Genomic DNA, 23,145 nt, shown 5'->3' with positions numbered 1-23,145 from the left:
AACACAAAAGATCATTTGATTTTGTAGGAACTGAAAGGACTGCTTGAATTTCCTCACAGGTAACTGCACAAGGAGGTTTGCTTGAATTATATTTTAAAGGAAGAAATGGTACAGTTTAGCGCTTAAAGCCCCAGGAAGAATATCTAGGAACAATGGTTGCCTTTATAATGGAAAAGGAGGTGTTCACTAGTCACTTAAAAATAGTTTTAATCCAGAATGAAGGGCACAAGCACTTACTTTTGAAACATTTTGCTTTCACTGTAGTGAGTCTTAATAAAAGCCACGGGATACATTGTTGTGTATTTCCAAAAAAATATATAGCTGGGAGGGTCTCCAAACAACAGATGTGGAGAACTCTGATTCAGGAGTCCAGCAGGACTCCTGGATAAAAGGGCTTACTCTGCCTAACTGTGACAGTGGATGGAAGCCAGGAACTTTATCAGTTTGTGGCAATCTTTAGCACCCTCCTACTGTGTGTGCCAAGTACATTTTAGTGGCAGACACAGCGATTCTACGGAGTTCCTCTGAGCCAGCTACCACTAGCAACTCCCTCTACAGGCACACCAGGCACCAGTCATATTGCCAGATTCTCACTGAGGATGCTTTATTTTATTAATTTGGTTCCACGGGTTTCCTTCATCTTTCCCATGTGACTCGAAGCCCCAGAAATGAGGTGGTATTAATCCTCTAAGATTGGTGTGATGGCCATGAACAATGGTGGGTACCCTGGGTCACTATTTCTGAGCCTGTAAGTTTTGGCTCCAGTGGGCTTCTGCAGCCTAGATTATCTTAATTCTGAGGCAGCTCACACAAGGTTTTCATATATCAGATGTTTCAGTTGCATTTGAGTGGCATTATAATTGTGAAATTTAACCTTGTGATAGCCGTTGTCTAATATGTATTCTATACTTCAGCCACATTGAAGTTCTTACCATTTTTTAAACTTTCATACCTCTTTGCTTTTATATATATCTTTTCCTCTATATATAGTCTAGTCCCTTTTTAAAAAACTTTATTTTATATAAAAGCTTTTAAATTTTTCCTTGTGGAGCAGGGCTAACTCGTAAGCAGTGCGCCCAGAGTTGGCCTGTCCCTTCCCTTTTGTCTGCACGGCAAACTCCTGTTCATCTTTAGGACCCAGTTTCTTCTATGATGCCTTCCTGAATTTTCTGGACTAACAGTTAATCACCCTTTGTTTTATGATCCCACTGCACTTTGCTCATATTGCTGATATAAAAGAAAGCACACAAGAGAGGGTTCCCAGTTTTCCTTGCCTTCAACCCTCGCCTCCTTTCCCCGTTACCCCTATTTTGCCACCTCTCCCACCTGTGAACCTTGACCAACTGAGAAACTACAAGGCTTGTAAGAAGAACTCTCAAAATATAACAGTTATCCAGATAGGATTGCATCAGTATATTCCTGAGGAAGAGGTATAAAAAAATGAAACAATCTCCAACCAAAGGTTTCACATCAATTAACATAAAAAACTGTTACCTGAGCTAAACCACAAGGACATACACCCCTTTCTTCTCTTTACTCTATAAAACTCCAATCTTGCTTTACTTGGGAAGTTACCTGGAGTTCAGGTGTGCCCTGAGTGCATCAGCTAAATAATGCTGCTTCTTCTTCTTTTTTTTTTTTTTTTGGAGATGAAGTCTCACTCTGTCACCCAGGCTGGAGTGCAGTGGCACAATCGGCTCACTGCAACCTCCACCTCCTGGGTTCAAGCGGTTCTCCTGCCTCAGCCTCCCGAGTACCTGGGACTACGGGTACACGTCACCACACCTGGCTAATTTTTGTATTTTCAGTAGAAATGGGGTTTCACCATGTTGGCCAGGCTAGTTTTGAACTCCAGACCTCAGGTGATCTGCCCACCTTGGCCTCCCAAAGTGCTGGGATTACAGGCATGAGCTACTGCGCCCAGATGAATAATGCTTTTAACCCCCATTTGAATCACTTAAATTCTCTCCTTTTGACAGTAATACAGCATTTAGTAAGATTACATAGCTAGGAAGTGGCAGAACTGGCTTCAAACCAGGTCTGTGTGGCTCTAGAGCCCAGGCTCTCAATTACTGTACCCTGTTTGTTAGATAAATGAGCTTTCATCTTGGACTGCTCATGATAGCTTTACAGTACTCCTTATTCTAAAACACTGCCTAATAGTCTTTGGGGAGTTTACTCATTTAATTTCTTAGAACTGGCCATCATAACGAGTCCTGACAATATTGTATGGCATTTTTTATATTCTCTTCAAGAATAAATCTATGTGTGGATAATTTTGTGACACACTATTGACAACTCTAGAAAACACTGCGCAAGACCAGGGACGACAGTCTCATGGTTCTGGTAAAATTAAAATCTCTGCCCAAGAGCTAGGAATTACCACCAGGCATTTGCATACACATTACTGTTTCAGAAAAATAAACGACAGAGTGTAGACAGAACAAAACCAACCATTACCACTTAACATAGTATGTTATAGTATGATTTCAATTTTTTTAAAAAGCATATATGCCTAAGGACTAAGAGATGGAACACCAAAACAAAAATAGATTTTTAGGGGTAGTGGGATTGCGAAAATTTTTCTTCTGGGAAAAACAACAAATAACCACCCCCATCCCGAAAACACACCTGCCACTACTATAATGGTTCTAAAAATAAACAAAAATGGGAACTTATGGTAGAACAATCATTCAAACTTACTTATTATTGGTTATAAAAGAGGCTTATGGTATTCCCTGGTTGCTTTAAGCTGTCAGAATTTAGCTTATTTAAAATTGGGGTATGGTACAAGTCCTCTTTTTAAGTTAGCCTACACTGTGAGGACAGCAAATCAATGACTGCTGCTCTTGCTACCTAGGCAATTTTGCACTGCTATGTTGTTGCTTCTGGTATTTGATTAGAATACTGAAATACCAATGTGCATTGTATATGTAACCTATGAGTGTTTTAACAAACTCAATTTTCAGATCATATCAAATGATCCATGACCTCTGGCCTTAAGCAGCTCACAATCTAGTTGTTTCAGCAAAAGGCACAGAGTTAGAAAGGCTTGTATGTGTCAAGAGAAACAAATGAAAGTGATATGCCTATTTACACTGCCCCTACTTGGCTTACCGATAACTGGGTAATCAATTGCTGCAGGTTACAAATTATCTCTACATTTTCTTTCAATTCCTGGTCTTCCAAAGTCTCCACTAGCTTTTGAAGATCCAGTTTGCAGCTGAAAATTCAAACAAAAAGAACCCAAGGATTATTCATATGACAAAGGCCAGAGGCTCCACGATTATATACTAAGGTGCTATAGGTTGCTAACAAATATCTGGTGGGCAACTTACGCCGCATGCTGCCTGAGCTCTTCTAGCTTGGCGTTCATTTTTTCATTCGCTTGCTCTGTCTGCAACAAAGACCCAGGAGATCATCAGTGGCAGTGCCTGACAGCCTCACATAATTATGCTCTCCTACTCCTATGAATTAAAAGCTAGGTAGAGAGGCTGTCTCCTTTGCTGTAACAGAGGATTTAGTGGGCTTTGGTTATTTAGTGAAAAATGTGTTTTTTAAAAGAGTCATGGAAATTAGCCCTTCAGTCAACATGAGCTGCTAAAAATAGCATCCGAGCAGCTGGGTTTTATGCTTGCCATGAAACTCAGACTATGGGGTGGAGTGTGAAGCCTTAATTCCATAGAGAACTTTGCAACTGGGGGGAAAAAGCAATATTTCCTGGCATGTTAGTCCCTGCTGTTTGCAAAACAAACAAACAAACAAAAAAAAAAACAAAAAACCCACAAAAAACAAAGATCCCCGCTTACTTTAAACTGCCTTCTACACTACACTGTTCCCTAGCCCCAGCATAAGGGCATTTAAAACATAAAAGGGCCTCACACTAAATTTGAGCTGAGATTTTTTTTTTAAAGTTATACTATCTGATATGGTAGGCTAGTTTTAGCAAAAGACAGCAAGAAAAAGGGTACGGCACAAGAATGATGGTAGAGAAAGAAGAAACGGCAGAAGGCAGCTTACGTTTTGGGAAGGGTGATTGATATTTTCAGTTTTATTTCAATCACAGTATCTGTAACATGCTGGATACTATAACAGATCTGGAAAGAATCGTTTATATAGGACAAAAATGTTGTGCTTGTTATGAAGTTCTGACAGGATATCAAACAGTAAGCCTATCAGGCAGACACTGTAACAACCTTATAAAGGTCGGATGAGTATGTGGAGAGAATAAGAAGTAGTTTGTTACATCAGCCTCATTCACATACCTGTGAAACACAGCTTCTAGAGTTACTTCAAAGCATAAATACAGCACTGGAGACAGAAAACTGTATATAAAAATCCCCTATATCCCATTTTCACCCTGTGTTAGTAATAGACAATACAATGGACGTAGGATTTAGCCCACTTGAAATAAATCTTTAAGCAGCTTATCTTTCCTTGACTAGAGAGCACACTGATGCATGAAGGTGTATACATTACAGAGGTTCAATTATATTTTGGTGGAAACTCATTTTTGCTTCTGGCAACAGTCGTGCTATCAAAGATTGAGTTGTATTTAGACTAGTAGAAAAACCTTAGTGATAGAGCCAGCATGCACTGATCCAGGAGGTTACTGACAGACAAGCAGGTACTAGGAGTCAGAACTCGTGTAATCAGTTATATAGTGATCCACTATTTGGAAATCAACCATATGGAAAATGAATTAAAATTAATTTCCCAGCTGTTATATCTCACCATGGCAGCTGTTAGTATGAGATATGAAATGTGACAACATTAGGGGAAGAGAGATGGAAAATAACTAAAATCTTGGAGAAGGAATGGTTACTTGGTATTATGGATAAAGATTAGGCAGGATTTAAGGTGAGAGAGGTACTTGGTTCTTTACTTTCTGGTATTTTTAAATGAATCTATTTTAAAATGGGATTTATGTAGATTCTTTGTGGTAGATACATAGGTGTTCACTGTACAATTCTTTTAACTTTTCTGTATGTTTGATTATAAGCCCACATATTTACCCCAGAGGGGCTCCCTGGAGGATATGGTAATACAAATACATTTCTTTCAATATAACCTGTCTCTCATAATGAGATGCATGTTAAATATTTTGGAAAGTAAAGCTAGTAAATGTTCAGATTGCTAGTAGTTTATTCTTGGGGGCTTACCAAAATTATCCTCTCCAACATCTGGGCTGTCTGACCAGCTGCCTCGCTCAGGCCACGACTTAATTTTTCATTCTCCTCTACCAGGGACTGATTCTTCTCCATCAGGGATTGTAGATTCTCTGATGGTTCCACACTAAAACAAAGTAAATAACATATTAGAAAAATATCTGATTGATAATACCTATATCAAAGGTGGATAAAAATATATCCCACAGGACTTTTGGATAGGTAGGGGGATTAGGTTAAAATTATACCACAAAAGTCTGGGAAAAGTGTGTCCAACCCAATCTATCCTCCTAGTCAGGTAGAATATTGGATGTACAATAAACACATCTCTGAAGTACTTCAGTGGTTTGGAGAAAGGTAATAATTCAGAGCTAGATATGGTTGCAACAGGAATGACTAACCTCTATCTTGGCTCTTGGTTAGGATCTTTTCTGTTTGTGTCCTGTAGGTATGAAGTTATAGCTAACTGGAGCTAAAATACATGTTCTGTCCCTTTTCTTCCCACCCTCAATCCCTCATTAAAGATTAGGGAAGTAGAGAAGGGAGAGGTATGGGGGAGGTAGAAGTGACACTGCTCAGGGTCAAAATTCAACCTAATCAACATAAATATATTTCCCATTTACTGTAAAGTTTAGGGAAACAGCATTTGAGAAGTCAAAAAGTTGAAATGATGACCAGCGGCCACTAAGAAAACATTTCACAATTCTTTATAAATAAGTGCTCCCTTCTAAATGCTTGCTTTGCTTGGAGCTTATGACCCATAGCCTCTTGTTCATTTGTCTATTAATTTTAAATTACTTAGAATGAGTCATGACAACAATGGTGTCCATTTCAAATACGAGGAAAAGGGAGGGTCAGAAATAGCTTGAAGGAATACATATAGGTAAGAACCTTTGGAATGTATACGTATCACTTGATATCAGTTCCAGACTAGTAAAGCAGATCAATATGAAGTAGGGCTGTTTTTTGTTTTAATCCACTGGGATGAAATGTTCAAAAGACTGGAAAACAGGACTGGTTAAAAAAAGATCAGAAGAAATATGAAGATTTGATCTGAAGAAGACTGAGGGGAAAAATGAATAGTTGTCAAGGCTATGAAAAAGAGAAGAAAATAAAGGACAGGGAACAGCTGTTCTCAATCTCAATAAAGGATAGAAAAGGACTTGAGGAATAGAGTAGATGCCCTCTCACCCATCTTAAGACCTCCATCAATTTTTATAGAAGATCTTAGAAGGCACTTTATCAAAAGTTAATAGCAAGGCCACACAATAAGGTCTCATATTACACTGTTGAGCATTTACTAAGACTCTTATGAAGGAATGTTCAATTAAAATGCAGATTATAAAAAAAGCTATTCGTAAATTTGTTATTTCTTTATTTCTTTATTAAACTGAAAACTTCCATGTGTCATTCATGTAAGCTGACAAGCTTCAAAGTAATGATACTTTTAACTCGATAGTTTTTTATTTCCCTAAAAAATTTCCAGGATTTCTCTAAATGGGAAAATCATATTTAAGTTTAACTGTTGATTTTTCCAAAGAAAATTTAGCACATAGAAGTAGGTTCTTCATTGTAATTTGAGGCAAATGCTTGAATATTTAAATACTACTATAATTAATAATAGTTAACTCTTTTATAGCATTATGGGCTAGGCTCTATTCTAAATACTTTACATACATTAAATTTTTTAAGTTCTCCCAACAGCCCCTATGAGGTAAGTTCTACTGTTATTCTCATTTTACAACTAGGGAAATTGAGGCACAAAGAAGTTAAATAACCTATAGCCACACAGCTAGTAGGTAATGTGAAGCTGAGATTTGAGCTCAGCAGTCTAGTTTCAGAGTCCATGCTCTTAACTACTATGCTGACTACAGAGATAGGTACTATAAGAATGCAGAGAATCCTGGATATAAAAGCTCTCACAGTAGTAAGGAAAAAAAAGAGTTATTGGCAAGATTATAGATATATTATAGGACCACATGATATAGGACAGCCACGTAATGGGTAAAATCTTTAAAAGTAAAGCGAAAACAGGACTAGGGCCAGGCAAAAATCAGACTGAAAAACAAAATATAACAGAAAATCAATGTTTTCACATGCTATTTAATTGCCAAGGCTAGGAATTCAAGTAAACTGAGCATGTGCAAATTGACCAACACTCACAGAAAATAAATACAAAAGCTTCAATGACATGTTAAAAAAACAAAAGAACATAATCTAAGGACAAAAAGTGAAAACATTCATATATGTAAAATGTACTTTTTGCTAACAAGCCTTATAAAATGTCTCTAAAAATATAAATATACATTCTTGTGAAAAGGAGCATCTTTATTTCTCTGTAAAATATTGAACAATTAAGTTTAATTGTTTGATTCATCAACTGTTTCTTAGAATCTATTACTTTTGCAGCTGAAACTATTTCCTTTAGTACATTCTAGACAATCAGAAGTCTGGAACTTTTTGTGCTAAACTGAAAGGAAAGGAAGATGGGTCAATTGCTTCTAAATGAGCATAGTGAGAATAAAATGTAATCAGGAAACCCAGACTAAATTATCTAAAGGCGGAAAATTAGGAAGAAAGAGGTAGTCATCTCTGGGTGGTGAAATTATAGCAACTTTAAGTTTTATTCTCTATACTTCTCTAAATGTTCTACTAGAAGCAATTAGTCACTTTTATAATCAGAAAAAAATGAATAATTGAAAACAAAAATATTGCAGGTAGGCTCACATCACACATAAGAATAAATACCAAATGCAAAAATGAAGTGTAAAACATAAAACGACATTATTACTAGAAGAAAACCTGGGTGAATTCCTCTTTTTCTTTTTTCTTTTTTTTTTTTGAGATGGAGTCTCGCTCTGTCGCCCAGGCTGGAGTGCAGTGCCGCAATCTTGGCTCACTACAAGCTCCACCTCCCAGGTTCACGCCATTCTCCTGCCTCAGCCTCCCAAGTAGCTGGGACTACAGATGCCTGCCACCACGCCCAGATAATTTTTTCTATTTTTAGTAGAGACGAGGTTTCACCGTGTTAGGCAGGATGGTCTCGATCTCCTGACCTCGTGATCCACCTGCCTCGGCCTCCCAAAGTGCTGGGGTTACACAGGCGTGAGCCACCACGCCTGGCCGATTTCCTCTCTTAACCTTGGTATGGAGAAAAGCTTTCTAACTATGAATCCAGAAGCGTGGAGAGAATGTAAATGATATAGCCACTTTGGAAAACAGTTTGGCAGTTTCGTAAAAAGTTAAACATATGACCCAGCAATTCTATTCCCAGGCATTTACCCCATGAAAACCCATGTCCATATAAAAACTTGCAAGTGAATGTTTGCAGCAGCAGTATTCGTAATAGCCAAAAAGTGGAAACAACCCAAACCTCCATCAACTGGTAAATGGATGGACAAATACGGCCTATCTAGACAATGGAGTACTATTCCGCAAGAAAAGGGAAGCGCTAACACGTGCTATAACATGGATGAACCACAAAACATAAGTGAAAGAAGCCAGACAAAAAAAGACTACATCCTCTATGATTCCATGTATACGAAATGTCTATAATAGGCAAATCCATAAAGGCAGAAAGATTAATGGCTAATATCATGAATATATAAAGAACTGTCAAAAATAAGGGCCAAACTTAGGGTTGCTATTATTAAAAAAATACATTGGTGAGGGTGTGGAAAAATTGGAACTTTTGTGCATAGCTGGTGGAGATGTAAAATGGTACAGCCACTACGGAAAACAGTATGGTGGTTTGATTTAAAAATTAAAAACAGAACTACCATATGATCTAGCTACTTACTTCTAGGTATATACCCAAATGAATTGAAAGCAGGGATATGATCAGATATTTGTACATCCATGGTTTTTTGTTGTTGCTTGTTTTGTGTTTTTTGTTTTTTTGTTTGTTTGTTTTGAGACAAGGTCTCACTCTGCTGCCTAGGCTAGAGTGCATGGCATGTTCATAGCTCACTGTAGCCTCAACCTCCCTGGGCTCAGGTGATCCTCCCAACCCAGCCTCCCAAGTAGCTGGGACTACAGGTGCACACCATCATACCTAGCTAATTTTGTATTTTTTGTAGAGACAGGGTTTCGCCATGTTGCCTAGGCTAGTCTCAAACTCCTGGGCTCAAGCGATCTGCCCACTTTCGCTTCCCAAAGTGCTAGGATTACAGGCATGAGCCACCACGCCTGGCCCATGTTTTTTTGTTTGTTTATTTTTAAAGAGACGGAATATTACTATGTTGCACAGGCTGAAGCGCAGTGGCTATTCACAGGTGTTATTTTAGCATACTACAGCTTTGAACACCTAGGTTCAAGCAATCCTCCTGCCTCATCCTACTGAGTTGCTGGGACTTCGGCACGCACCACCACACCTAGCTGTACACCCATGCTTATAGCAGCATCATTCACAATAGCCAAAAGATGGAAGCAGTCCAAGTGTCCATCAATGGATGAATGGATACACAAAATACAGTGAAATATTATTCAATCTTAAAATCAAAGGAAATTGTGACACATGCTACAACATGGATGAACCTTGAAGACATTATGCTAAGTGAAACAAGTCAGTCACAAAAAGACAAATACTGCATGATTCCATTCATATGAGGTACCTAGAGTAGTCAAATTCATACTGAAAGCAGAATAGCAGTTGCCAGGGGCTGAGGAGAGAGGAAATGAGGAGTTATTGTTTAGTGGGTACAGAGTTTCAGTTCTGCAAGATGAAAACAATTTTGGAGGTGGATGGTGGTGATGGCTGCACAACATTGTGAATGAACTTAAAGCCATTGAATTGTACACTTAAAATAATTAAAATGGTAAATTTTATGTTATGTATATTTTACCACAATTTATTTTTAAAAAGAGGCCAAAGGACCAAAAAACCCAATAGAAAAATGAGAAAAGACATGGACAATTCACCAGCAAAAGGGATAAAAGTGGCCCTTAAACATATGAAAAATGCTCGAATTCACCCATAATACAAGAAATACCAAGTAAAACAACACTGAGATAGCATTTCTCACCTATCAGACTGTCAAAAATTGAAAAAGTATGACAATACATTCCATTAGTGAGAGTGCGGGGAAACAGGCTTTCTCATACACTGCTGGTAGGAATGCAAACTGGTACATCTCTTCCGAAGGCGGATATGGCAATACCTTATAAAGGTAGAAATGTACTTACCTTCTGTCCCAGCAATCCCACTTCTAGAAATTCACCCTTATGATAAACCTCTGACAATACAAAAATATATACACACAGGTTATTCACTGTAGCATGTTTTTAATTGCAAAACATTGGAAACAACCTAAATGTGCATACATAGGAAGGGGGGTGCATTGATATGTATGGCACATGTCCACAATAAAAGTACTATGCATCTGCAAAAAAGAATGTGGAAGACTTCTCGGAACTGGTAAGAAATGATTTCCAAGAAATACTGAACAAAGCAAAGCTACAAAGAGTATACAATCATTACATACAGTACCCAACCATTCATATGAGAAAAAAAGATGATATAATCAAATACACAGGTATCTGCTCATTTGTACAAAAGAAATACAAGAAGGCTAAACCAGAAACTAAAGAGATGGATTAAATACAGGGGTAGGGAGAATAATGGTAGAAAAGAGGTAGAAATAAGGGTGGGAAATAGGAATGGGAACAGAGTTGCAGGGATGGAGAGGGAATGACGTTTACCTCACTGAGTATATCCTCTTTCCTTTTTGAAAAAAACTGTGGTACATGTATGCATTAAGTAGTTTCTCACCACCTACTCCCCTCAAACTTCCTACCCTTCTTAGTTGCCAATGTCAATTGTTCCACACTCTAGGTCCATGTGAACACATTATTTGGCTCCCACTTGTAAGTGAGAACATCCAGTATTTAACTTTCTAAGTCGTTACAATGTACATTATTCAGGTGATGGATACGCTAAAAGCCCAGACTTCACCACTACACAACACATCCATATAATAAAATTGCATGTATATACCATAAATTTATACAAATAGAAATTGGAAAATCATGGAAACATATAAACATAAAACTTAACATCTTAATCACCTTTAAGTGTGCTGTTCACTAATGTTAAGTATATTCACATTGCTTGCTGTGAAACAGATCTCCAGAATGTTTTCATCCTGCAAAACTAAAATTCTATACCCATTAAACAACTTCCCTTTCCCACCTATCCCCGAGTCCCCAGTAACCACCATTCTACTTTGTTTCTATGAATTCAACTACTTTAGATACCTCACATAAGTAGAATCATACAGTATTTGTCTTTTTGTGACTGGCTTAGTTCACTTAGCATATCTTCAATGTCCACCCATGTTGTAGCAAGTGACAGGATTCCCTTCCTTTTTAAGGCTGAATGATATTCTGTTGCATGTATATACCACATTTTGTTTATCAGGTCATACGTTGATAGACATTTGGGTTATTCTACCTCTTAACTATAGTGAATAGTGCCACTATGAACATGGTCGTGAAGACATCTCTTTGAGACCTTGCTTTCAATTATTTTGGATATATACACAGAAGTGGGATTGCTGGATCATATGGTAACTCTAGTTTTAATTCTTTTAGGAACCTCCATGCTGTTTTCCACAGTAGTTACATCATTTTATAATCTCACCAACAGTGTACAAGGGTTCCAATTTCTCTATCTTCACATCCTTGCCAACACCTTTTATTTTCAGTTATTTATCTATTTATTTATTTAACAGTAGCCATCCTAATGGCCATGAGGTGATATCTCACTGGGGTTTTAATTTGCATTTCTCTGCTCTGAGTATATCTTTTTGTGTAACTCTGACTCTTAGATCCATTATGTTTCACATACCTAAAATATAAACAAACAAAAGTAACTAAGATTTAGGGGGAGAGTGCCTAAAAGGGAATACAAACAGTAACTGTGGGAAACATTATCTTGCTTAGATACTCTAAGCCTAAAGATAAAAAGAACTGTACATAAATGCTGTAATCTATTTCATAGAAAGTGTTTCTCACAGGGATATAGGCTAACAATTCTGAAACTACTTTATGTGTATAGTAGAACTGGACAAGTAAATAAATAGATTGCAGATGAGAGCTGGGTTTCTTACTGTTGGAGAAAGAAGTTACAAATAAGGAAAAGGGGAAAATGAACCCTGTCACATTGGAATGGTATCAGAGGTGTCAGTATAAACTCATGGTTTGTAATATATATGCAGATAGATATATACAAAAATATAGATGAAAGTGTATGTGTACGTTACTACACATGTAGATATTTCTGAGCTCTACCTGCTCAGAGTGCTTAGAAGCAGTAAAACTCTGGTAACAATAAACACAGCTGGCACTAGTACCCAGATCTTGGTTTCTAAACACAATTTTCCGTCGACAAAAAAAGAAAGGAACTAGGGCTCCTTGGAGACATGGCTGATTCCAGAACTGGGGTAGGGAAAATACAAGATGAGTTTGGAACCTCTTGTAGAAATGATCAAAAACTTGAGAAGAGCCAACCTGAAGGAGCTCCTAATGGACAAAGCAGGAACAATTTGAGCAATAAAACAAGTAACAGTACTGGATGTTAACCCATAGAATAAAATAAATATCCATGAATCTATACAAATATAACTAAATGTCAAATAAACAAATGGGGAAGAAGAGGCAGCTCTTCCTCACAATAGAATTCCAATTAATAAATTTCTGAGGCCAGAACCCACGCTCTTTCTGTTACATTAGGCTGCTTCAAACATAACTAAGTCCTAAATAGTCAGCAAAATTGGTAAGATCCTTACCTTGACACCAAGTGCTAGCAGAAACCAGGGAAAAACTATTATTAGGAAAAATAGCCTCTACTAGAATACACAATTAAAATTAACCTATGACTCTTACTTTATAGATCCAGGTAGGGTACCTCCATGGGCTTGTAGCAACAAGACTTGTAGCTGTTGTACCTGGGAGAAGCAAAGAAAAATAATCAGCTAGTCACCAACCAAATGCTACTTATCCCTTGGCAGTAAAATTACCACAATTAGCAATAGAGTAATTTTACTAAATGTCTATGAAATCTAAGGCAGATAGCATATCTTAGATACTACCAAAGGCATCATACATCGTTGATGATCCAATGATAATGGGAAAATCAGCATTACATGAACAACTATTAAGTAGAAGATGAGTTGTCCATTTTATCTACATCTTAATGAGTTTTTACTGAGCACCTATTTTTCTTTTTTCTTTTCTTTTTGTTTTTTTGGAGACAGAGTCTTGCTCTATCGCCCAGGCTGGAGTGCAGTGGCACTTCTGCCTCCCAGGTTCAAGTGATTCTCCTGCCTCAGCCTCCCAAGTAGCTGGGACTACAGGAGCCCGCCACCACACCCAGCTAATTTTTGTATTTTTTGTAGAGACAGGGTTTCACCATGTTGGCCAGCCTGGTCTTGAATTCCTGACCTCAGTTGATCCGCCTACCTCGTCCTCCCAAAGTGCGGGGCTTACACGTGTAAGCCACTGCTCCTGGCCTTGAGTAGCTATTTTTCAAAATCAGTTTCAGCACTGGGCTAGACAATGTATGGACATATAAAAATAAAATATGACCCCTACTCTCAAGTTTACAATCTAGTTAGGAAAGATAAGCCTGAAGTCTAAAATAGTAGGAAATAATACAAGACAGAATAAGCAAATTAACAAAAACCTAAATAGTCAAAGGGAGGCTTCATGGAGATGGATCTTAAATCAGAGCACAAGTATAAGCATCCTCTCCCATTCCCTCCTATGACACAAGGGGAGCTATTCTGCCTCCCAAGACTGGTCTCCTTGCATGTGCTTTGGATTCCCACTCTTCTTGCCATCTCTCTTCTATATTTTCAATTTCTCCCTTTCTATAAGATCCTTCCTATTAAGACTAAAACATGTTCAAGTCTCTCCCATCTTAAACAAAACAAAAGCATCCTCCCCAACCCCACTTCCTATCTCTCTTGCCCTATTTTTCTTTTTTCACAAAGTTTGAGAGAATAATACACCAATTGCCTCCATTTCCTTTCGCTCGCCACTCGGTTGCTCAACTTACTCCAATATGACTGCCTACATCATTCCAATGAACTAACTTGCCCAAGTTACAAACGAATTGCATGTCACCAAATCCAGTGAGCATTTTCCAGTCTTCATTTTACTTGACTGACTGACTGGTAGCATTTGGCTTACAAGATGCATTTTCCTGCTTTTCCTTCTATTCTTCTAACTGATCTTCTAAGTCTCTTTCTTGGTTCATCTTTGCTCCACTTGTCCTTTACATGGTAAAGTCCCCCAAAGCTCAGTAGGAGTTTTCTTACTTACATTCTCCTTATATTCTCTTCTGAATGTCTCATCTCTGCCTCTGGTTTCTATTACCTGAAACTGGTGACTTCCAAATTTACCTCAAGCACGGATCTTTCTGAACTTTAGACTATTATATTCAACTATCTACCTGATATTTCCACTTAGGTCTGGTATCCTCAAACCTGGTCCTTTTCCAGTGTAACCCAGGTCAGTGAATATCCAGTTCCACATGCCAGAAATCTGGGTGTCATTCCTTTATCTAATTCATTGGTTACTTCTTTCTATCACCACTGCCAGCACTCTAAGTCTAAGCCATCATTATCTCTCGCTTAGACTACTGCAGTACCTTCTTAAATGGTCTCCATGAATCTACTCTTGCTCTACTGTAATCCATTTCTATACAGCAGCCAGGCCATTGTTTAAAAATGTAAATTATCAGATTACTACCTGGCTTAAAATCCTTTTTAACATTGTCCATGAGTCCTGGATCAGTCCTCTGCTTTCCCTTTAGCCTCATCCTGGAATACAGGCACATCTCAGTTTATTGTGCTTCACTTTACTGCACCTCACAGATATTGTGTTTTTTTACAAATTGAAGATCTGTGGCAACCCTGCATTAAGCAAAGCTATTGGCACCATTTTTCCAACAGCATATGCTCATTTCATGTCTCTGTGTCAACACTTTTTTAGCAATAAAGTATTTTTAAATTAAGGTATGTACATTGTTTTAAGACATAATGGTATTGCACATTTAATATACTCCAGTATAGTGTAAATATAACTTTCTATTCACTGGAAAACAAAAAAAAATTGTGTGACTCACTTTATTGCGATATTTGCTTTATTGTGGTGGTCTGGAACCAAGCCCGCAACATCCCTAAGGTAAGCCTGTACTCTTTCCTTGCTTTCTACACTCTAGCCACACTGGCATTCTTTGAGTTCTTCAAATGCACTATAGTTCTGTCCTACCTCAGACCCTTCCAACACTTGCTATATGCCAAGTACTGTTCTAAGTGCTTTACATGTATTAACTCATTTAACCCTCACGAAAACCCTAAGAAGAAGGTATTATTATTATTTCTACTGTACAGATAGGGATACCAAGGCACAGAGAACTTGCCCAAGGTACACAGCCAGTGAGTTATAGAGCTAAGATTTTAACATGGGCGGGCCAATTGCAGTGTCAGTGCTCCTGGCCACTATACAGCTGTCCCTATGTATATGCAGAGGATTGGTTCCAGGACCCTGCGCGTATACAAAAATGTACACGCATAGTCCAGTCCTGCGGTCAGCCCCGCAGAATCCACATGTATAAAAAGTCTACAAATGGGTTTCTCAACCTGCAAGTACTGTATTTTTGATCTGTGTTTTGTTGGACCAAACTCCTATTGTTCGAGAATCAACTGTACTTTGCTACCTATGTTTCTCCTCTCTAGAACTCTCTTCTTTGTTTTGCACAGTGATTTATTTTCCTTCTTCTAGTCATGCCCACTTCTAATCTATTTTCTCTATACTTGCTAGAGTGATCTCCCCAAAACACACATTTCATCATATCACCCTCCTACTTAAAACTCTTCAATGGCTCTTCATAGCTTTCAGGTTGAATTCCAAATTCTTTAACAAGTCATACAAGGAACTTCAGAATTTAGCCCCTGTCTACACCTCTCATCTCATCTCTCACTGCTCACTTCTTCTTTATCAGTAAACTTTCCAATGCTACCCCCAATCTTAAATGGACAGCAAACATGTTAATAGGAGTTATTTTAAGAGGTCCCCGAACAAACATAATGCCTAACCAACATCTCTAAACTTCTGATAGAGAAGAAACTGAAAACAGAAGCTCTATCATTCCGCTCACATACTTGTAATTTTTCCCATCAAATTTTAAGTCCCTTATACCTGTTGCTTTAGATGATTAAGTTCAGCTGTCTGGGGATCAATATTAACAATAGGTTTGTTCTTGATTTTTCTTGCTCTGTCAGCATAGCGAAGGGTATTTAATGTTTCCTCTAGATTGGAGTCAGCAGGACTCACACAGGCTATCATAAGAGTATGGCTATTACCTCCTAGAGAATCTGAAAAAGAACAATAAAGAATAACTAAAGGAAATGAAATCAAACAAGTAGGATATAAGCAAAGCCGTCCATTCGGGTTGGTGACTTAAAATTCAGAGCTATAAGAAAAAGTTCTTAGTGTTTTTTATATTGAAACAATAGGAAATGTATAGATATCTAAGATTTCTGATGTGATATACATTTAAATCCTATTGCATGTGTCCCCTCTCTCAAAAGGGATTGTGATTTCAGCAGTTAATCAGGTTAAAACAACTGGGGCCTGGCCTAAGTAAGTTAGGAGCCACTAGTTGAATTAAACATTCTTAGGATGCCCCCTCTAGGTGGATTTTAACTCTCCAGGGAATTCTGCTTAGCTGCACTAATAATTAAAGAAACAGTAACCAAATTCATTTTCAGGTGTAAAGTACAAAGTACAGTTGGTGCACTACAGATTTCTTGGCTCTCAATGTCATATATGAAGATATTTTTCCATTATCTTAGAAACCTGCTTGCCAAAAGCACTCTCTCGTATTTATCAATTAGACAACTGTGTATGTCATGGTCCAAATAGCTAGCTTTTTACCTGTTTCATCTTTGCTTTCTCAGCACTATCATTTTGAGTTACTCTCTTATTTTTGGAGGCACTTGGGGCTTACCTTGAAGCAGTCGAGTCAACTTGGAATCTCTGTAGGGCACAAAGCCACCCTTTTTGTCATCTCCAAGAGCACTGATTACATTTCCCAAGCATAGGAGGCCTCGGTTAATATTAATACCTAATAGCAGGAAATGAAATTTAAATTGCTTGGTAGTGCATCCAACATATACCTATGTTTCTTCTGAGAAAGAGAAAAGAAATAAAGACCCCATAAAAATATTGAGTCATCAATCTTGAGAAAACTTCTTAATCTTGTTCACTTTTTGGAGTGCCTCTTTTAAGTAAAGGACAAAGGTCCAAATGTTGGATATGTATGACTGAGTCCACTGGCACTTCTTGCCCTTTCCCATGGAAACAAAGCAGATAGATAAACAACTATCACCATGACAACCAGCTGTATAGTTATTTACTTTTTATATCCATTATGATAATCTTTAAATTAATGCTGTGAAATTGGATGAACAGGGTTTTTTTTTACCATATTATCGTCATTATTTTTATTATCATTCTCATTTTACAGATAAAGAAAGAAGCTCAGAGGTTAAATGACCTGCCTAAGGTCAAACAGCTAGTAAATGGTAGGCCTGAGATTCTATCTCAAGATTTTAGTCAAGTCCTGTGCTCTTTTCATTATACCATACTGAAATACCTTTCCTACTGTAGCTTTAAAAAAGATAAAGATTATTTTCCACTTTGGTTAATTCTGAGGTTTACTTCTTAAACACTGTAATAACCTCTGAAGTCCTGCTAAAGCAATTAACTTCCCATTATTAGGCTTACTGTGGAAAAGCTATATAGTATAATGGTTAAGTGCATAGTTGGTGTCAAATAGACAGGTTACAATCCTGGCTCTGTCACTGACTAGTTATATGATCTCGGGTTAAGTTCGTTTATAAAATGAGGCAAATCTACCTACCTTATTGGGTTGTGGTAGGGAATTAATTAAGATACTATATATGAAGCAAAGTTAAATGATAAATAAATCATGCTATAGTTTAAATGTTTGCATCTCCTCCAAAATTCATGTTTGAAACTTAGCCCCCAATGCAACAGTATTAGGAGGCAGGACGTTTAGGAGATCATTAGGCCATGAAATCTCTACCTTCACGGATGGGATTGGTGCCTGATAAGAGGACTGGAGAGAATTAGCTAGTTGCTTTTGCCCTTCTGCCCCTTCTGCCATGTGGGGACACACCGTTTATCCCTTTTCCTCATCTGCCATGTGAGGCTGACAGGATGTCTGTCCTCACCAGTCATTGATTCTACTGGCACCATGGCCCTGGACTTCTCAGTCTCCAGAACTGTGAGAAATAAATTTATATTGTTTCTAAATTACCCAGTCTAAGGTATTTTGTTATAGCAGCACAAATGGTATCATTATTGTCAGCTCTACTCTACCTTTTATATAGCCATCCTTTGAACTCCCTTATAACATGAAACAATTATATTTATGAGATCCCGAACTTAAAATTCCTGACTGCATCCTACTATCCTTCCATTTCTTTGGATCCTGTTCTTCACCCTTTTTTTGGACTACCAATTTACTGACACTTTCTAATACTGTCAGTAGATCAGCCTCTTCTGGACCTTCAACTCTTACTCTGACCCCTATGGTTGATAATTTCAATTACGTTTTCCTAAGAACTCACTGGACATATGATCTTCTACCATTCTCACCATGTCAATTCTCAACCATAGGTTAAACCAACTGTGTGTGTGTATATTTATTTGTAGACTGCAATACTGAAGAAACAGCATAACCAAACAGATGAGATCCACTATAAACATGCTACCTAACCTTAGCTGAACCCTTGGTCAATTGATCATCTTTTCTTCCTCATTCCTACTTTACTAACCTTCTAATCTAACTAATCTAATTCACCATGGCAGCTATTATACAGACTCATCATTTTTAAGAATATAAACCTATCTTCACTTTCTATTGGTAGATGATTTCACTAAATACTTTATAGAGATGAAAGTTATTCACAAGAGCTCCCCAACCTCCCCTCTCCTCACCTCACATTCATTCTTTTGCTATTACTTATTCCTTCATCCTTCCCCTTGTTTCAGAGGAAATAGCTGCCTTTGTTTTCAAGGTCCTGCCTTCTGCCTCTGTTTCTGTTCCCTCCATTTCCTCTGGGACCCTGATCCTTTATCTTCTCCCTCTCTCTTAGATCTTCCACTTATTTTTTTCCTTCACTAATTCCTTCTTTTCAGCCTATACTCACGCTCAAATCTCCCTAATCTAAAACAAAAATAATTTTCTCAATTATCCCTTTGTTTTCCTCTTATTACCAACTGGAATGGGTACCGCTTATCCTCTCCAGGATGTGAAGGAAAGCCTGCTGAGATTTATCAAAGCCTGCCTGCTAATACCTGTACTAAATCCTATGTTAGTCCATTCCTGTCTTTTCCTTCTCTTTTTAGCCAAACAAAACATTGTGCTATTTTATTGGCCCATATCCCAACTAGATGTAAAGGAGAGACTGCTGAGGTTTTTCAAAGCTGCTGAGCAAAACTTCCATCTATAGTTTCATATAGGAGCAAAACAAAATTCCGGACGAACCCTGAGAAGAATCTATGGCAATGATCCAAGCAAGAACCATAGACTTCAGGATAAAGTGGGTGTTTTTTTTTTTCTTCTTCTTCAAATGAGAGTTGGGGCTCAAGAATAGAAAGGAGCTAAGAGACATGAATGTTTTTCTTGAAATAAATCACCACAAAACAGGATTTGATTTCCTGTTGTTAAGACATTAAAATGATAAATTATTCCCAAAGATGGAATATATATCACGAAGATGGGGAAGAACATATTTGCAGAGACTTAAAAGTTCTGATTAAGGACAGCTATGAAGAAAAATGAAGTAGTTTTCTCCGTAAGAATGAGAACAGATCAAGTAAGGAGAGTCAAAAATGCTACTCAATACCTTTGGGTGTTTGTTCACTATGGCAACAAATAAATAATAAAGGAGAGATTTTTAACTTTAAAAGAGAAATATAACTTCACAGCTATCATGGAGGCACATTACAATGGGTTTTACAGCTGGAATAGAAAAGCATATTTGTAAGAAAAAAGAAAAATGAGGTAGGAGAGAAATGTAGATCTATATGCAGTGGTTCTCAACTGGGGGCAATTCTGCTTCGTAGGGGACATCTGGCAATATCTGGAGACATTCTGGTTGTCATAACTTAGGAATGGGGTATGTGTGCTACTGGCGTCCATCGGGTAAAGGCCAAAGATGTTGTAAAACATCCTACAATGCATAGGACAGCCTCCTTCCCCGTAAACAATTATTTGATCCAAAATATTAACGGTGCCACAGCTGGGAAACCCTGCTCTACGTGTGAAGAAAATATGTATGGGCCAGGCCGGGCACGGTGGCTCACGCTTGTAATCCCAGCACTTTGGGAGGCTGAGGCGGGCGGATCACGAGGTCAGGAGATCGAGACCATGGTGAAACCCCGTCTCTACTAAAAATACAAAAAAAAAAATTAGCCGGGCGTGGTGGCGGGCGTCTGTAGTCCCAGCTACTCGGGAGGCCGAGGCAGGAGAATGGCGTGAACCCGGGAGGCGGAGCTTGCAGTGAGCCGAGATTGCGCCACTGCACTCCAGCCTGGGCGACAGAGCGAGACTCCGTCTCAAAAAAAAAAAAAAAAAAAAAAAAGAAAATATGTATGAGCCTAAAGCAGGTAGCATGGCTGAGTAAATTAGGGTGAAAAACAGAAGTATGGTGTGATAGATGGTCTGCCTAGTCAAAGAGAAAGGGAATGATTGTTACTGAAATGGATCACAAAACATATAGAGGCAACCAGTGATAGGGGATAGAGTAGGAAAGGCACTTGATTAGGAGAGAGAGAATCTTAGTTAAAATTCTGCCTCTGCCATTTACCAATGTGTATAATATTGAACTAGCCACTGAAACTTTCTTTTTTTTTTTTGAGACGGAGTCTCGCTCTGTCGCCCAGGCTGGAGTGCAGTGGCGCAATCACGGCTCACTGCAAGCTCCGCCTCCCGGGTTCACGCCATTCTCCTGCCTCAGCCTCTCCGAGTAGCTGGGACTACAGGCGCCCGCCACCACGCCCGGCTAATTTTTTGTATTTTTTAGTAGAGACGGGGTTTCACCATGGTCTCGATCTCCTGACCTCGTGATCCGCCCGCCTCGGCCTCCCAAAGTGCTGGGATTACAAGCGTGAGCCACCGCGCCCGGCCTGAAACTTTCTTTTATCCATAAAACAGGGACAATACCAATCTTACCTAATGGGACCGGGATAAAAATCAAATGTGATTTGTAAAGGGCTATCTATATTTATTATTAATGGAGTAGAAAAACTTGGATAATCTACAAGGACACAGAGCCATAAGAATGACATAATGGACTTTGGGAACTCAGGCCAGGGGGAGGTTTGATGGGGGTGAGGGAAAAAAGACTACATATTGGGTACAGTATACACTCCTCAGGTGACAGGCACACTACAATCTCAGAAATCACCACGAAAGAACTTATCTATGTAACCAAAAACCACCTCTACCCTGAAACTATTGAAATTAAAAAAAATTATAATAATGGCCAGGCATGGTGGCTCATGCCTGTAATCCCAGCACTTTGGGGGGCTGAAACGGGTGGATTGCTTGAGCCCAGGAGTTCTAGACCAGTGTGGGCAACGTGGCAAAATCCTACCTCTACCTAAAATACAAAAATTAGCTGGGCGTGGTGGTGGGGGCACCTGTAGTCCCAGCTACTCAGGAAGCTGAGGTGGGAGAATCTCTTGAGCCTAGGAGGTCAAGGCTGCAGTGAGACAAGATATTGTGCCACTGCACTCCAGCTTGGGTGACAGAATGAGACTTTGTCTTAAGAAAAAAGCAAAGAAATTGTGATCATAAACATACCTATAATATTCTTATGGCTTTAATATTGACTTAATGTTATACATTTGAACTTATAAATTTACATGAATTTAAAATGTTTTTTAATCTATTTCAAATGTTAGAATTTGTTGTAAGGTTTTATTTTTAAAAAATATCCTATGCTTTTAAAAGAAGGCAGATTAAAATCTGTTGTAGACAATGGGAAACAAAAGGTTTTAAAGAGGATGGAAACATGACCAACTTCGGATTTTATAAGTATTACTTTGTCCAGGAGTTCACAACCAGCCTGGGCAACACTGCAAAACCCTGTCTCTACAGAAAATACAAAAATTTGCTGGGGACAGTGGCATACACTCGCAGTTCCAGTTACTCGGGAGGCTGAGGTGCGAGGATGGCTTCAGCCCAGGAGGTTGAGGCTGCAGTGAGCCGTGATCACACCACTGCACTCCAGCCTAAGCAACAGAGTGAGACCCTGTCTCAAGAAAAATAAATATAAGTATTACTTTGTTAGTCATTTGGAAGGTGGACTTGGGAGTAAAAAACTAGTGTTTAAAAAACCCTTTACCATTCTTTTTTTTTTTTCAAGTGATTTTATTTACTAGAATGCATAATTTTTAAAATGTGCAAATAAAAAGTTTAAAACCTTGAAAAAAAGAAAGAAACCATTTAGAAGGTTATTTTAATGGTTCAGATGACAGATCTCTGAGAACTGCAGCAGTGGAAAAGGAATGAAGGATGTAGAAATCAGAAGTACTTAAGACATAAACATGACATGACTAAGCTAACTTCTGGATGTGAAAGGTGAGAGAAGAGAATGTGTAAAGTTGCATACTAATATTCCAGGAATAAAGTACATATTTATTCTTCTAGCCAGACAACAGTTATAGAATACCTATTGTGTTAAGGCACAGTGCAGGGCACAGGTAGCAGGAAAATAAGAAATGGTCTCTGCTTTTAAGGAACTCAAAGTCAGATGGGGGAAACAGATAATTAAATAATTACAAGAAAAGAAAGAACACTATGACACAGAGGTAACTTTATCTTGATGAGGCTTTGGGTTACAGCCTTTTGGGTAAATGCATTTGTCAAAAC

General features: G+C 38.3%; 1 protein-coding gene across 4 annotated transcripts in view; it reads right to left on the bottom strand.

Annotated features, from left to right (window-relative positions):
- The window catches only part of KIF4A (kinesin family member 4A), a 130,779-nt gene that overhangs the window by 73,505 nt on the left and 34,129 nt on the right, over nt 1-23,145 (bottom strand). For all 4 annotated transcript variants that reach the window (XM_055266826.2, XM_063635127.1, XM_063635128.1 and 1 more), the window contains exons 8-13: nt 17,185-17,301; nt 16,374-16,549; nt 13,053-13,114; nt 5,163-5,295; nt 3,339-3,397; nt 3,118-3,223 (exon numbers count right to left, since the gene is read on the bottom strand). In XM_055266826.2, the coding sequence (XP_055122801.1) occupies nt 3,118-3,223; nt 3,339-3,397; nt 5,163-5,295; nt 13,053-13,114; nt 16,374-16,549; nt 17,185-17,301 (653 nt within the window). The remainder of the gene's footprint in view (nt 1-3,117; nt 3,224-3,338; nt 3,398-5,162; nt 5,296-13,052; nt 13,115-16,373; nt 16,550-17,184; nt 17,302-23,145) is intronic.

Source organism: Symphalangus syndactylus, chromosome X (genome assembly GCF_028878055.3).
Source record: "Symphalangus syndactylus isolate Jambi chromosome X, NHGRI_mSymSyn1-v2.1_pri, whole genome shotgun sequence".
In the NCBI taxonomy this organism is placed as follows: domain Eukaryota; kingdom Metazoa; phylum Chordata; class Mammalia; order Primates; family Hylobatidae; genus Symphalangus; species Symphalangus syndactylus.
This window is presented reverse-complemented; position numbering and strand designations above follow the sequence as displayed.